Source organism: Syzygium oleosum, unplaced genomic scaffold (genome assembly GCF_021117445.2).
Source record: "Syzygium oleosum isolate NSW1041296 unplaced genomic scaffold, Sole_v2.1 Sole_v2.14, whole genome shotgun sequence".
NCBI lineage: Eukaryota > Viridiplantae > Streptophyta > Magnoliopsida > Myrtales > Myrtaceae > Syzygium > Syzygium oleosum.
Genome location: NW_026607498.1, coordinates 6,526,497 through 6,541,821, shown reverse-complemented (window position 1 = coordinate 6,541,821; position 15,325 = coordinate 6,526,497). Strand labels below are relative to the sequence as shown.

Sequence of the window (15,325 nt, the reverse complement as noted above, 5' to 3'; positions counted from 1 at the left end):
GAGTGAATGCTCATTGACACATAATCACAACATACATTAGAACGTAGAATGCCAATATATATGTCACATTATAAGATCATATCAAGGAAAAACAGTCAGAAAGATCGAATAATGACAAAAATAAAAATAACGTCTACATATAATAACTTAAGGAACATGCGAATCCACATGAAGTGAACATAAATCAGAATCTTAGAAATTTATAACTGTTTCTAATACAAGCTAGACACATGACGGTTACATTACTAATCAGTGTCGCATAAGTATTTGATTCCATGCACAACTCCTTATTATTTAGTGCCTTCCCAATCTTTTCCACCTTTTTGCCATTTTCTTGGAGTAGTGCAAGAACCAACTACTCTTCACGTCAATGATCCAGTTCCCTAGCACAACACCGATCAAAAACCCAACTCTGGAGCCAATTAGCACAACTTTCCAATCCAAGTCAAGCGGAGACTCTTCGCCATTACCTTCCTCGAGCAAAGATGGTGGTAATGGTAAGTTATCGCCATCCTCTGTACATTTATTTGGTAAAGGAATTCCACACAACCCGTTATTCATGGAAAATGAACCGGTCCTGAATGTGTCGAATTGACTCCCTCGTGGTACTAATCCTGACAACTGATTATGAGAGACATCAAAAGATGAAAGAAATGTAAGTTGGGTTAGTTGTCGAGGTAGCTCTCCTGAGAGCTTGTTTCGAGAAAGATCAAGAGATTCCAGCATTGTCAATTTTGCTAAGGAAGGGGGGATGGAACCAATAAGAATATTATTGGAAAGGTTAAGCGTGAGAAGTGACTTCAAATCTCCAATGAGATTGGGTATGCATCCTTCAAATTTGTTATTGGAGAGGTCAATTCCCATGAGGGCATATGGAACCTTTGAGTATTCTCTTTTTGTGCCTTTATTCAACAATTTCATTCCATAAGTCACAATGTCAAACCACTTTGCCTTAGCGTCTAGCAAAACATTCATATATTCCAACCGATCTTGACTAACAATTATTTTCATGGCATGAAAACTCTGTAACAACTTGGAAGGAAGTTCACCATCGAAACTATTGCTGGACAGGTCCATGACATGCAAGTTGCTGAAGTTAAACTGGCTTTGATATGTTTTTATTGGACCATGGAACTTATTGGATTTTAAGATAATAGCTTTCAACTCGGTCAATTCTGATAACCATGGAGGAACTTGTCGAGAATTTGATTGTGACTAAAGTTCAAATACTCTAGTATTGTACAATTCACCAAAGATCTTGGGACAGGCCCTTGCAATCGATTCTCTATGAGGTCAATCATCCTCAACGCACAACCTTTTGAATAAGCATGAGGAATCCTGCCCTCAAGTTTATTTTTCCCAAGATTCAAAATTGGCAAAGAATCAATATTTCCCGGACATGAAGGAATTGTGCCATTCAGATTATTGATGGACAAATCAAGACCGATGAGGGATCTTCCTCTACAAATAGATTGAATTGCTCCAAAGAGGATGTTGTTGGAAATATTGTAATACTTCAACTGATGGTGGTGGAGTAGGGAGTGTTGTTTTGAGCAAGTTAGAACTAATATCAAGATAGAGCAAGTTGGGTAGAGGCAAATTGATTTGGTTGTTTTCAAAGCCAGTTAGACAATTGTGAGAAAGATCCACATAGGTCAAGGTTTCTCTGCTACCATTCCATATCCACATAGGAAAAATCCCTCCAATTTTATTGTTTGAAAGATTTACCCAAATCAATTTGGTTAGGTTGTCTAAAAACTTTGGGAACTCATGTAAGTTGCATGAAACTAAACTTACCTTGTAAAGTTTTGGAAGAGAAGCATTAAACTCGGTCTTGCTGACAAAAGATATACTGTTGAAGTCCAAAACTAATTTTTTCAAGTTCTTGAGTTTGTGTAAATCCACAGTGCCACTCAAATTATTCCTCCTAAGATCCATATATTCAAGATCCTTGAGTTCCCATAATGATTTTGGAATTTCACCTTGCAAATTATTGTATGAAAGGTCAAACCCAACCATCCGCGTCAGGTTCTCAAATGAAGATGGAATTGGACCACTTAGCTGAACATCTGCCAAATGTAAACAAACCAGACTTGTTAGTTTGGCTACTAACTGAATCTCGTCATTTTTTTTCTATTTTTTTATTGACAAAAAACCTTGCTATCTAAATATTACCTGAAAGGTCACAATAGGTGAGTTTTGCCAAGTTGACAAGCCAATGCCAAATATCACCTATGAAATTATTGGAATGGAGATCTAGATATGACAACTGGGTAAGGTTAGTGACGGAAGTGGGTATTTGACCCTGAAATTTACTACTTGCTATATCCAAATAAGCAAGCTGAGAAAGATTACCCAGTGAACTGGGAAGTGAACCCGAGAAATTACAACTCCCAATTGATAATCTATTCAAGAAAACAAGGTTTCCGATTGAAACAAGGATTTCCCCTGAAAAATTCGTGCCCAAAAGAGACAATGATTTCATGCGATTACCCCAATGTTCTTCAGGAATAAAACCATAAAGGTTGTAATTGTAACTGATGTCGAGGACTTTTAGGTTTAGTAACTGAAAGATGCTTACCGGAAATTCTCCATGCAATCCACATTCTTGAAGTTTAAGCGACTTCAAAAAAGAGAAGTTTGCAAGTACGCGAGGGAATGGTGATGGCATGCTTATAGAAGAGAGATCTACTTCTCTAAGCATAGTTAAGTTCTTAACAAAGTTGTCTATGCTGGACATCTCAACATCACCCCACGAAGAAGATAAATCAAGAGAAATTAATCTGGAGAGCCGTGAAATATCTAGGGGGACTTTTCCAGAAAAGCTCGAATCAAAGAGATTAAGGTATTATGAGCCAGAAAGATTGCCAAAGTCATATGGGATTGAGGAAGAGTTGAAGTCATTCAAAGCGAGATTGAGCGATTCCAAGTGAAGCAAACGAAAGAGGCTGGTGTTGGAAGTTATGGTACCACAGAGACAACTGTTACTAAGGTCAAGGCCTGTCACGTGACCACTGGCCTCGTTGCACTCGACGCCATCCCATGAGCAGCAGTTTCCATGTCCATCTAGTGATCATGATTCAACTTTCGGATAAACACAACAATATTCTGCTTTGTTGGTTCGAACACTTCGCTTGAATTCAATCAAGGCAGAGCTCTCATCCGGATGGCATAGTGGCTTAGCAAGTGAAGAATGAATCATCAGGAGAAGGACGATCCAAGTAAGAAGCGCATAGAGTAAGGATGCCATGATTTTTGCCTTCGTTACTGGAGTTGGTTACTGAGGCAAAGTGCGATTGAGAAGCTTTTATGGACATCATTGACCGGTCGCATTCAATTGAAGCTCGCGCTACTAGCATCGCATGTAAGTTGATGATGCATCGCACGGGTTTGTCGCTAGTTTCTAGTCGTATTTGCATGGTCCGCTGAGACGGCGTTTTATATCTATGCCAAAAAGAAAAAACAACAAAACGAAGACCAAACTTGAGACATACTAAACCGGCCAAATGAAATTTTTCCAGTCCTTGAAATTGGCAAACAATTGAATGGATTGACTAATAGGAAGCATCAAGATGAGACCAGTCACGGAGCCACGATTTGGGTTGAGCCAGCAAAGTTTGACGACGATAAGTCGAGTCCAGAAAAATTTCTTAGCGTGAGAATTTTGAATAACCTTACATTAGGTAAAGCGTATACTAGTCGTTATTAAGTTTAGAAAAGCAGAAAGATCGATTCAGAATTTTCTCAAATTGTTTTCTTGAACTTTTCCATATAAATTTGATTAATTGTTTGGACTAGAGAAACAACATTTTCTGGATAAGTATTCGTAATTATATAGGATATCAAAGGCTATTTCTCATCAAGAGCCTTTTCACTAAAATATTCAATTAATTTTGGCTTCACCTATATTTAAACAATACTTTTCAACGATTGAAAAATTTGCCTTAATCTCATAGGTTTTCTTATAGATGAAGGCGCATATGTGAAGTCAACATAAATAAATAAATAAATCACATTTTCTTATAAGAAATATCATAAGAAAAAGTACAAGTGAACATAATTGTCTATGCATATAAGATATGATCTAGAAAACATAACAGGTCAAATATGTGGAGAGAGAGAGAGAATTTACTTTTATATAGTAGAAATGACAAATGCAGTTTGATTTTATTATTAGTTTCATCTTTCAAAAATAGAGATATGTCGTGGTAATATCAAATTAGACTCTATGTAGCTTTGAGACAAAAAAAACACGTATTTTACCTAACACCGATAATTTTGGGAAGGGGGGGTGAATTATCCATCGCCGGATACGATTTTGAGGCCATGTTTGGTTATCGGGAATGAAGCCATCGGAATGGGAATGGAAACCCAATTTCACTTTCGCGATATCGTTCCGCAAATTCGAAACGAACGAGGCGGGAACGTAAAACGAGAAGTGGAAATGACAAAGTGCTGCGCGGCCGGCCGCATCATTCCCCGCCATAGGATTAAGGGGGAAGAAGTGGGAATGAGTGGGGAATCGATTGGGGGGACAGGTATACCAAAAAAAGAAAGGCAAGCAGACAAGCAAAAACCACCAACGTTTGCGACCCAAGTGTTTGTCGTTCCAAGAAGACTTTGACTCCCTTTGCGTTTACAATTGAGTCCACCGCTGTCCTAGAGCCATTGGGCTCGAGCGAAAGACAACGAGATTCGAGCACACCCCTGTGTCTTTTCTCTTCCCCTTTCTGCGCAATTGTAGCTGTGAACTATTTTCCCTAGGAAAAGTGCCCGAGTGTCCCCCCGCACACCTGTAGACCGTCAACGCCGTAGGAGCAAAAACACCAGACAACGAGTTTCGTCCACAGAGAGAGATCATTTTCCGGGAAAAGAGAAGGCACGAAATCCTGGTCTGACCGGAAAAGGAAAGGAGAAGCGAAGGACGCCCAGACAGGTTCCCCCTCCGTTTGGTTTCGCCTTTCGCAACCATCATCATTTTCCGAGGCTCTGTTAACGATTTGGAAAGTATTTTCCTTAAGAACGATCGTTCGTATCGCTTGGAATAATATCGGTCAATAGGAAAATGATTTCGTTATCGACAAGCAATTTACGTACGAAAATTTTCGTGGACGGTGAAAATATTCTCCGTTCATTCATTTTCGTAGGCGATACGATCAACCATTTTTAGGAAAGTGTTTTCGGAATCATTTATTTTCCGTGAAACAAATGGAGCCTAAGACTTTGATCGTCAAAAATAAGACAATTTGAGCCTGGCCCACTCTAAGGAATCCGGCCACACTCCCTTTTTCCTTAACCTAGCCGAAATTTGAGGGAATTTCAAGAGTAATGTCCACTAAGGAAGGTTCAATGAAGAATTGGATAAGTATTCTTTTCAAGTATCCCTGGGTTGATTTAGGAACCGGTGGGCCGGTTTCTTGTTTCACAAACTGGGAACCATACCGGAATCAGTTTCTGATTTCAAGATGGAAACCGACCCACTCCGAAACTGATCACCCTTACGAAAAACAACTACCCCTTGCCCCGGACGGACCATCTGGTGGATTCAACGGACGGCAACGAACTCGTGTCCTTCTTGGATGCTTTCTCAAGGTACAAGTACTAGAGCTTTAAAAAAAAATCAGCTATTCTTGGATGAACCGGATGCATATCCACCCGATTTAGGTCACTTGGATCTCACGTAATCCAGCGTTACACCCCAATTCCAAGTCATTGATATCCTATTTCCTCTCCAATTCCTATTTCCTTGAGTAGCTCTTTCGATATAGTTGGATGAAAATTTCGTTTCTCCATCGACTCCTGTCATATAAACAAGCTTTGCTTGTTCGTGATCAGCTTCTCCCTTAGCGTGATCGATCCCAAAGAATTTATATTTGGAATTAGCTTTGGTAGTGTTTTACATTGCATCTTTGTTTCCCTCTTTGAAGCGGAGTCACGAAAAAGTTACAGAGGATAAATAAATTAGTGGGGATGATGATCAGGGCTACTTGTGCAGTCCCGGAAGGAGGACTTTGCCTTTCGGCCACCGTGATCGGGAGGAGCGCGAGCGCGGATCCTGGAAAGATGCTTCTCGGACTGAAGTGGTCCTTGACCATGTTGTCCAAAGGATCGCCCTGATTGGTGTTACCACCTTTGGATGATCGCCGAGTACTTGTTCGTCGGGAGCTAGGTAAAAGGAAGGTGTCATCAGTGCGACTAGGAATGTCTTGTGTGAATAAGGACCAGGGCACTTGTCCGAGGGGTTTGGATTGGATCAGCTGCTCGCACGGTTGTCTCTTCCTCTAGGACCCGACCACCGGCTTCATCGACCACCCTCCCATGGAATTGCCCCTGCCGATCCATCTCTTCTTGTCCCTGCACTCCCCCCTCACTCCTCAGCCGCGCACTTGCCCTGCGAGGTCATTGCCGTATACGAGGGCCAGGTCACCGTGTACTGCACCTCTGGAGGCTGGAGAGGGGGAACTCTCACTCGATCTCTGTCTCCTTGCAGGAGCAAGTGAGGGCCGGCCTCAACAGGAGCCGGTACAAGGACGCTTGTTTCGACGGCCACATGCCCTGCGTCTTGTCCCAGTGTGGCAATCACGACGTCACTCTCGAGTTACGGCAGTACTACAATCACCCCCACTGGCCCTGGGATTTTGAGTCTCGAGTATCGTCGGCTGGTCGATCCAAATCAGCGTTGAGGTACAACTGCAGCCCGCAAAGATGGACATGGTGGGGTAGGCACCGCCCTCAACGATTCCGCATTTGATCCTTTACTAGTAGTGGGTACATGGCTCGATATGTCTCGGAAGATGGGGATGGGGAACCCCTGGATGTTGCCGACGGCGATAAGGACCTCAAGGAGGACCATGACTTGCACCCCAAGACTCTGGCTTTCCGACGTCTACCAGCTCCAAGGACTCGGAACCCCGGAGATGGCGGAATGCCCAGAGGATCATGCTCTATTCGTGGGTAAAAATCACTCTTTCACGCTTCCCGCCGTGCACTAAGGCAGTCCGATCGAGCACTCTATTTACCTCCGAATTCGGGGACTAGCGGGGGTCTTCGACATGGCCTAGCAGACGATCGGATCCGTTTATCCCGATTGTTACTTTCCTGGGGAGAACGACGGCATGCCCTCGATGTGGGTTCTTCCCAGCCGTCGCTAATTCAAAGTCTGAAACTTCATCCTCAATGTTCCATCACTCCGCTTATTTCCTTCGACTTAGGTACCTTCCGTCGGTTGTTTTATTTTACATGATTCGGATCGGCTTCTTAGTGCTTCGGCGAATCGAAACGGCATCGATTAACCTCGTTGCCAGGGCTGTTTCTTCGTACCATTGGCGCTACTGCTGCTGCGCGATCCTTCCCTTCATGCGTAATTGGACTTGTAATTAGACTTGTAAGGGAAGAGATACCTCGTTGTCACAGTCAGCACGTGTTATCATGAGTCCTGTAATTAGACTTGTAAAACTCTACGAGGAAGACATTGCTCTTGCTTGCCGTTGGAAAAGTAAACGTTTCAAATGTTCGGTGGCCGTCCCTGCGTTTATTTCTTAAGGTTTAGTTGCCCCCTTTGACTCTGAAGGCTTCATTCATGCTTTCTTTTTGACAAAAATGTAACAAATAATCCCTGTGATCCCAATATAATCCCTGAACTTTAACTTAATGTGCAATGTGATCTATCAACCTTTAATTTATTCAATATGGCCCCTGGACTTTTAGTACGTGTTCAACTTAGTCCATGAATTATATGAAAATATTACGGTACATATTCAACTTAATCATCGAACTATATGAAAATGCACACTGAGCACAGTTTGGAGGTTTTTGTCACAGTGCCCAAGTCTCGGATTTTCGGTGATACAAAAAAAATAAGTTAGGGGTATTTATATCACAGCGAGCATTGAGCATAATTCAGGATTTTTCGTGGCATTTGCCCTTTGAATTCCGATCAATTTTAACATCGCAGGTTTAACTCATTTTTAAAAGGGAAAATTCCATTTTTGTACCCCAAGTGGAAGCGTTTTCTCAATTTGGTACCCAAAGTGGACACGGTGTCAAATAAGGGCCTGAAGTGCCCAATTAGTCTCAAATAAGGACCCGAAGTGTCCAAAAAGTCTTAAATAAAGGCCCGGGTCGCCGACCGGCCAAAATTGCCGACAAGCCAAAATTGCCTGCCGGCCGGCAAGAATGTTACTGTTCCGGCACCGGAACAGTAACTTTTTTATTATTTTTTCCTTTCTATTTTTTTTTCCTTTTCCTTTTCTTTTTTTTTTTTCTTCTCTTCCTCCGCCGGGGCCGGAACAGTAACATTCTTGCCGGCCGGCAGGCAATTTTGGCCGGCCGGCGACCCAGGCCCTTATTTGAGACTTTTTGGGCACTTCAGATTCTTATTTGAAACTAATTGAGCACTTCGGGCCCTTATTTGACATCATGTCCATTTTGGATACCAAATTGAGAAAACGCTTCCACTTGGGTTACCAAAATGGAATTTTCCCTTTTTAAAATTTTAAATTATAGGGCCTTTGTGATTTTTCTCTTCCTTAATCTAATCGAAGGAGGAGGAGGAGGAGGGCCCGACCAAACCACGCGGAGGCCACGTGCGGGGCCCCTCCTCAATCGCGCGGTGACAACGAAGTCAAGGCGCTTTCTCCCAAAATTCTTCTTCTTCCTCCCACTACCTTTCCCTGTCGGTTCCTCCCTTTTACTCAATTTTCCCTTTTCAATTATGCCAATGCCACCACCACCACCACCACCATTCTCTCTCTTCTGCTGTTACCTGTAAAGATAACCGCAAAAAGCCACCTCCTTTCTGGCCCCACCCCGATCATCTTCTTCTTCTTCTTCCTCCGCCGCACCATTGGTCCCGCCGCCGCCGCCCCCCTGTGCTTCCGGCGAGGTTCCCGTGATCACGCTTCTTCCTCTCTCCTCGGCGATCGCAGTCCCGAGCGAGCGCCGGCGAATCGGGTTCTTCGCGCCCGAGCGCATCGGGACATGGAGGCCATCAAGAAGCAGGCCAGCAAGCTGCGGGAGCAAGTCGCCAAGCAGCAGCAGGTGATTCCGGTTGTTCCCCGACTGAGCTCGCTCGCTCGCTCGCGCGCGGGGGCAGGGCACTGTTGCTGCTCCTTTGGCGAATCGTTTGCTGTTGTTGTTGTTGTTGTTGTTGTTGCTGGTCCTGTTTTGCTTGCTTGGGTAGTTGTTGTCTTAGCTACGTGGATAGGTTTGCTTGGGATGATCCGGATTTATTAGTATGTTGAATTGTGGACTTGGAGTGGTTCTGTTCGTGTTCATTGACTTGTTATGCTGCAGAAATTTGGCTTAGTATCGCGATATAACTGGCATGGAAATGCTAGCCTTGCTCATAAAATCGAGATAATGCAGTTATCTGAAGAATACCCAATTAGCTTCATCTTCTCCTCGGTTATGTTTGAATGTTTTTTTTGTGAATGTTCGTGACAGCGAACATGTGCGGTGCCGGTGGGACTATGAATTTGATACATCTGCTCTGTTAGCCATTAGTCTTCGTCCACGGGAGAATTAGTCGGAGAGGCATTAGTCAATCTCTTTGTTGGGTTAAGTAAACCTAAGATTGTACAGTGATTGAGGAATCCTCCAATTTTGTGTTTTCTTGTTTCGGCAGGCAATATTGAAACAACTGGGGCACTTTGATGCTGAAGCACTAACGGTTGATGAGGACGAGCTTCAGTGTTACCGGCAACTTCAGAATCTATACAATTCGACCAGGGTAGCCAAGGTAAAATTATCGAGTGTCTTTGACTAATTTCATGCGGGGTATATTTCTCACTAAGAGGGGACTTTCAGATGTGATGCAATCAATATGGAGATGATGATTTTGCTTGAGAAAAGTCTAAAACTATGTTATCTTGGACAGCATCTACAGAGGAATATTGTTCGAGGCGTCGAAGGTTTCATATCCATAAGCTCAAAGCAAATGGAGATAGGTGAAGATAGATTTTCTTGCTCATTCTCCATGCCCTTTCCAGTACTGACATCTGTATTTTGTTTCTATGTGGTAGTAAGAAAGTTGGCTGATGACTGCTGCAATTATGGAGTTGAGAAACAGGGCTCTGGTTCTGCTCTTGCAAGAGCTGCTCTTTCATTCGGTACTTCGCACAATTCGATGGAAAGCGAGCGAAAGAACTTGCTTGGAACCCTAGGTGATCAGGTAATTCTGGTCACGTCTTTCATCCTTTGTGATGATAAATGTTCCTTTGCACTAATTGCTGCTAGAAAGTCTTAATCGAGATTAGCCAGCTGTTTTAGCAATTTTAGGTTCCATCTAATCATGTTACAGATATTATTAATAGGTTTCCGAGCCTCTACGGGTAGTTATAAACGGAGCTCCTTTGGAAGATGCACGTCACTTGACTCGCCGCTATGACAAGCTCCGGCAAGAGGTGGAGAACCAGGTAATTTTCTTGGTCACATCTTCATCAAGATGTTGTTAGAGATATATTAACTGTGTGGTAAAATTGTTTTTTCCCCTCTCAGGCAGCTGAAGTTCTGAGAAGGGGATCGAGATCTAGGGATTCGGCTCAATCTGCAGAAAGTTCCCTGAAGCTTAAAAGCGCAGAAGCAAGATTGACTGAGCTTAAATCAGCTATGATGGCACTCGGTAGAGAAGCAACTGATGCTATGTTATCAGTTGAGGATCAACAGCAGCAGATCACTTTCCAGCGCCTCCTTAAAATGGTAGTCTGCTTACTTTTTAGTGGGTCCTTTTTATTTTTATTGCTTTAGAGTTTACGATCAGCAGTTTTCTGGTTTGTGCTCTTTACATGCCTATTTCCCTATGTCATGAGCATGCAGTTTGAATATGTACACTGAATAGCGAAACTCTAAAAGGAGGAGGTTGTTCAACAATTGGCCGACAGGATTTTGGTTATACTGTGACTATTTTAGTGTCAATGCACATTGCAATGTTGCAATTTTCGGTATTTTCACTTTTGCTGAACTGGTTTTATTGGGTTGGCTTGCAGTTTTGTGTTGCGTATCGTGAAAAAAAATAGCAATGCAGCTTTCCTACTAATGAAAGTCTACTTCACAAATCCCTTTACACCGTTGCATTTCTCTTAACTGTGAGTTTGATATAGCTCGAACAAATTTGCTAGCTACTGTCTGTACATACTTTAGGATTTAGCTGACTTAGATGGCCTGATCAGGGAATTTTTTTCTGGGCAGTTTTTCTGGTATTTATTGTCGTAATTCTTTGACCCTTTAGGTCTAAGGACTTTCCCCTAAAATTAATTGTTTTCCTGGGCCATCTAATTTCCGGGCTAAATTATAAAGTTCGAGCAAAATTGTCAAATAAAGACCCTGGAGATTATAGCAATGACTTTATGCCAATACTGTTCTTTCAGTTAGTGATAGTAAAGTTGGCTATGTAATGTAGCTTTCGGTGCAGTTTATTGTAGCCAGTTTGAAGTATGCCTTAGTTTCCACAGTTCGTGGAATTACAAATCCTCAGAATTATAGTTGCAGCTTCTTTTGGGTACTTGGCATACTCTTCTATGTTATCGTTCAACGAAGATAAGGCAACACTTATGTCCTACTCAACCAACAATAAAAAATTTGGCCAAAAAAAGACCAACTATGGTAAATTACAAATCAACCTGAGTAGAGGCATTTCAGTATATGACGTATTGTATGGCGGATTGTGCAAATGCAACTGCTTTAGATTGGTTGCAAAATTTAAATGCAAAGATTGCATTTTCCCTCCTCCATTTGCTTGCGGTAGTTGTTGAATCGGTAGTGAAATTTTCTTGCAGGTGGATGCAGAGAGAGATTATCATCGAAGAGTTGTTGCCATCTTAGAGAAGTTACACTCTGAGGTAGGTAGCTCTTCGCCCTGCTTCCTCATGCTCTCAAGAAACCAACTTTAGACTTCTTCCCAGCATCCTACTTTTAACCGATAATAGTGCTCTCACTCTTTTATGTTATTTCTTAGTATTTTGAGTTGTTGCTGCTCCTATAGCGTGGCTGAATATGTTGTCTCCTGGAGTAGATGATAGAGGAAGAGCAATCAAGTGAGCCTTCAGTGACATCAACGACGATGCAGCCAGATGGGGAAGTTCCACTTGCTCATGAGGATGCCAAATCAAGCATATCAGATGATCATGGGCACATTGATCAGTACGATAGCTACTTCATTGGAAAAGTAAGGTCTCCAAGCTCTATGGTTACAGGAAATTTAGAATATTTGCAGATAGGAACAGATGCTTTGTCATCTAAGCTGGTCATAAACCTTTTCAGTTTCTCTTCTCAGTCACATACTTTCATGCGATCGCATTGTTTTTTTCTTCATGTAACATCATTTGCATTTCAGATTTGACTTTGCTTTAACCAGAGCACTTTGTGCTTAATTAGTCCATTGCCGACGCCACTATATTTTTTTTTTTGGTCTATTTAATTGGAGTTTCTCTTGTTACGTTAGCTGCCATTTTTCACTTCCTTATTTTCTCTTTCTCTTTTCTCTTTTAGCTAATAGCCTAATACTTCGTGCTTCAGGTCATACACCCATTTGATGCCGAGGCAGAAGGAGAGTTGAGTCTATCTGTTGATGATTATGTCATTGTTCGGCAGGTACTTCTCTTTTCATCGATGCAATTTCTACATGCTACCAATCAACAGCTACATTGGAACAAGTTGGCGCATTTCTGATGAAGTGGTTTTCCCATCTATATCATTTTTGGCACTGTTGTTAAACTGAGTGCATGTTCTTTTTCTCCAAAAATCTCGGTCCATCAGTCCTGTCTTTCGCTGTGGATTGCAACTACATTTTTTTTTCCATTTCGTTTCATTGACGCCTGTCTCTTTTTCGGGGTTTTCGCAAGGTTGCTCCCAACGGATGGTCGGAAGGCGAATCTAATGGAAATGCTGGATGGTTCCCTTCTGCTTACGTAGAACGCCAAGAGAAAGCACCAGCTAAAAGGGTACTGGACACGACAAGCTCGAGAATCTGAAGCAAAAATCAATCTTGTGAATTAGAATCCGGAGGAAATATGTTGGTGCCCTTTTTTACTTTGTATCATATGGTGCCTCGTTATTGTCGAGTGTTGGCCGAATAAATCGTTCTTTCATTTTGTAAATTATTTTATTTGGTGAATAAAGTTGTTACCCAGTTGGTTCTTCTGTCTGTTCGAATTACTGAAGGAACGTGAATTGCATCCGATGAAACATACGTTTGGTCAGCTTGAATCGATGATTGCTGTAATAATGACAGAATCATATGTTCTCTCTGAAAATAAGCTCTGACGGCTACTAACTTGAATTGATTGCATAATTTATCAAATAAACAATTGCGGAAGGTAGCCTTTGCTTTTCAGATAGCGCTCGATTGTTTGGTGTTCTCTCCTTAAAATAATTTCCGGGCCATCGACACTTTTGTATATTATTTTGTATATTATAATATGAATAATCTTTTAATTGCATATTTTTTGTCCGATAATATTTGATATTTTCCAACAATCTATGGGGAAAACATGCTTGTGACTAGAGGTGTCAAAATGGGTCTTAAACCCATATATAACCCATTTAAAAATAAATTGGTCATATATGGGTCACTTTAATTTTAAAGAGTCAACCTTAAATGGGTTTTAAATTTTAAAGCTTAAAGATAAATGGGTCTAAATGGGTTGAGTTTGGAACCCATGTCCAACCCACCTACTAGCCCCATCCACACACTCTCTCCTCTTTACAAAAATATTTAAAAAAATCGAAATTTAATTTTTTTTCACTTTTTCTTTTATTTTTTCTTTTTCTTTTCTCTTCTTTCTTTTTCTTTTTTTTATTCGCCGGTGGTCGGCCACGGCGACCGACCACGGGCGGGACGACCTCGCCGGAGGCCGGCGAGCTTCGAGCTCGCCGGCCTCGAGCTCGCCTCGATCCGGCGACCTCGAGGCTCGCCGATCCGGCGAGGCTCCGGCCTCGCCGATCGGCGAGACTCGAGCTCGCCGGCCTCGGCGAGCTCGACCTAGCCGGATCTGGCGAGGTGGAGCCTTGCCGAGGCCGGCGAGACTCGAGCTCGCCGGCCTCGGGCGAGGTCGAGGTCGCCCGAGGCCGGCGAGCTCGAGTCTCGCGGCCTCGGGCAAGGCTCCACCTCGCCAGATCCGGCGAGGTCGAGCTCGCCGGATCGGCGAGTGTGGAGCCTCGCCGGATCGGCGAGAACGAGCTTCGCCAGCCTCCGGCGAGCTCGTCCTCGCCTGTGGTCGGTCGCCGGCCACGGCGGCCGGCGATCGGCCAAAAATAAAGGAAAAAGAAAAAATAAAAATAAAAATAAAAAATAATTAAAAATTCGATTTAAAAAATAAAAAAAATATTAAATTTTTTTTATTTTCTTGGATAATGACTTTATGAAAACTATTTTCTAGAAATATCGCATTTTTCGTAAAACAAACAGAACCTCAATTTAAAAAAAAATTATAAAAAATTTTCACTAGCTTTGTATTGCATAAAGTGTTTTAGCAGTATAATTTTAAAAAAAATCATAAGAAACAAGTATTCCTAGATTAGGTTAAATATAAAAGTGTTTTAGCAATATGGGTCGGGTCGGGTCGGGTATGGGTCGAGATATTTACACTATGAATAAATTAGTCATAAACGGGTTAATGGGTCAATTTGGGTCGGATCATTAATGACCCGACCCACCGGTTTAACAGGTCTACTTGTGGCACGAGGGACACCCTAGGACTCTTAATGTTCGGTTAAGAGGTAACATCATTAAAGGAAATGAGCTTTCGCTCCTACGAAGACTTCCACGACCCGTCCCCATCCTGTGGCTGTGGGGCAGGCTCTACGGATGCGTTCATTATTTTAATGTACCGATATCAGCACGTCTTGCATCCGTAGGGGAGGGAGAGGGAATACCCCTTGATAGTTTTACATATCGATGATCATGAGATCTAGACGAGAATTGAGATAAAGTCTTTTAAGACAATTGTCCTTATTAGTGGCACGAGGGATATGCATTGAGTATGTATTATCTTGTCTTTCAATCTCACGAATGAAAAAATTAAATACGCAAGATATTTTTGAAAGAGTTTTAAGACATTGCTTGTTTAAAATCGATAAATCACATAATAGATGTTGCTAATAAACTACATTTTAAGGAAAAAAAAATCACGGGGAACCCAGTTTTGGCACGCGCACAATTATTACGGAACTCGCTTTGTTAATTTCGCATGAAACAAATTAACAATACACTCCCCATTAGATAAAAAGCTAAATTAAGTGTAGATATACGCATAAATTAGAAATTTATCATCTTGCAATGCCGTTTTCCCACCTTCTCAGGAGGGCTAGGGGTGAGGACGCATAGTTT

At 42.1% G+C, this 15,325-nt stretch overlaps 2 protein-coding genes across 4 annotated transcripts; one reads left to right on the top strand and one right to left on the bottom strand.

The window, feature by feature from the left end:
* Positions 1 to 294: 294 nt before the first annotated feature.
* LOC130139847 (receptor-like protein 9DC3) lies at positions 295 to 8,973 on the bottom strand. The gene is made up of 5 exons (XM_056317635.1): positions 8,765 to 8,973; positions 2,320 to 2,405; positions 2,176 to 2,232; positions 1,798 to 2,069; positions 295 to 1,215 (listed from the first exon to the last, which is right to left on the bottom strand). Exons 1-5 carry the CDS (start codon positions 8,971 to 8,973, stop codon positions 295 to 297), a joined length of 1,545 nt encoding a protein of 514 aa, XP_056173610.1.
* LOC115690048 (SH3 domain-containing protein 2) lies at positions 8,838 to 13,134 on the top strand. Of its 3 annotated transcripts, XM_030616277.2 has the most exons (10): positions 8,838 to 9,039; positions 9,626 to 9,739; positions 9,878 to 9,947; positions 10,023 to 10,171; positions 10,314 to 10,415; positions 10,498 to 10,698; positions 11,775 to 11,837; positions 12,011 to 12,163; positions 12,514 to 12,588; positions 12,840 to 13,134. In XM_030616277.2, the coding sequence occupies exons 1-10, from the start codon at positions 8,980 to 8,982 to the stop codon at positions 12,966 to 12,968; spliced, it is 1,116 nt and encodes a 371-aa protein (XP_030472137.1). In that variant the 5' UTR covers positions 8,838 to 8,979; the 3' UTR covers positions 12,969 to 13,134. The 3 variants fall into 3 exon arrangements, with proteins under 3 accessions (XP_030472137.1, XP_056173655.1, XP_056173656.1); XM_056317680.1 differs by lacking the exon at positions 8,838 to 9,039 and having other exon boundaries at positions 9,622 to 9,739; positions 9,808 to 9,947; XM_056317681.1 differs by lacking the exon at positions 8,838 to 9,039 and having other exon boundaries at positions 9,808 to 9,947; positions 10,027 to 10,171.
* The last annotated feature ends 2,191 nt before the right edge of the window (positions 13,135 to 15,325 follow it).

Excerpts from the sequence above, each read along its gene's own strand:
- LOC130139847 (XM_056317635.1), bottom strand. The coding sequence starts at position 8,973 with ATGCGCTCGGGCGCGAAGAACCCGATTCGCCGGCGCTCGCTCGGGACT. Across the intron at positions 2,406-8,764 it reads TTTTGCGGTTATCTTTACAG|ATTATCAATTGGGAGTTGTA; the intron begins GTAACAGCAGAA and ends TTTCTTGAATAG. Across the intron at positions 1,216-1,797 it reads CTCTTCCAAAACTTTACAAG|TCACAATCAAATTCTCGACA; the intron begins GTAAGTTTAGTT and ends TTTGAACTTTAG.
- LOC115690048 (XM_030616277.2), top strand. The coding sequence starts at position 8,980 with ATGGAGGCCATCAAGAAGCAGGCCAGCAAGCTGCGGGAGCAAGTCGCC. Across the intron at positions 10,416-10,497 it reads GGCAAGAGGTGGAGAACCAG|GCAGCTGAAGTTCTGAGAAG; the intron begins GTAATTTTCTTG and ends TTCCCCTCTCAG. Across the intron at positions 12,164-12,513 it reads ATAGCTACTTCATTGGAAAA|GTCATACACCCATTTGATGC; the intron begins GTAAGGTCTCCA and ends TTCGTGCTTCAG.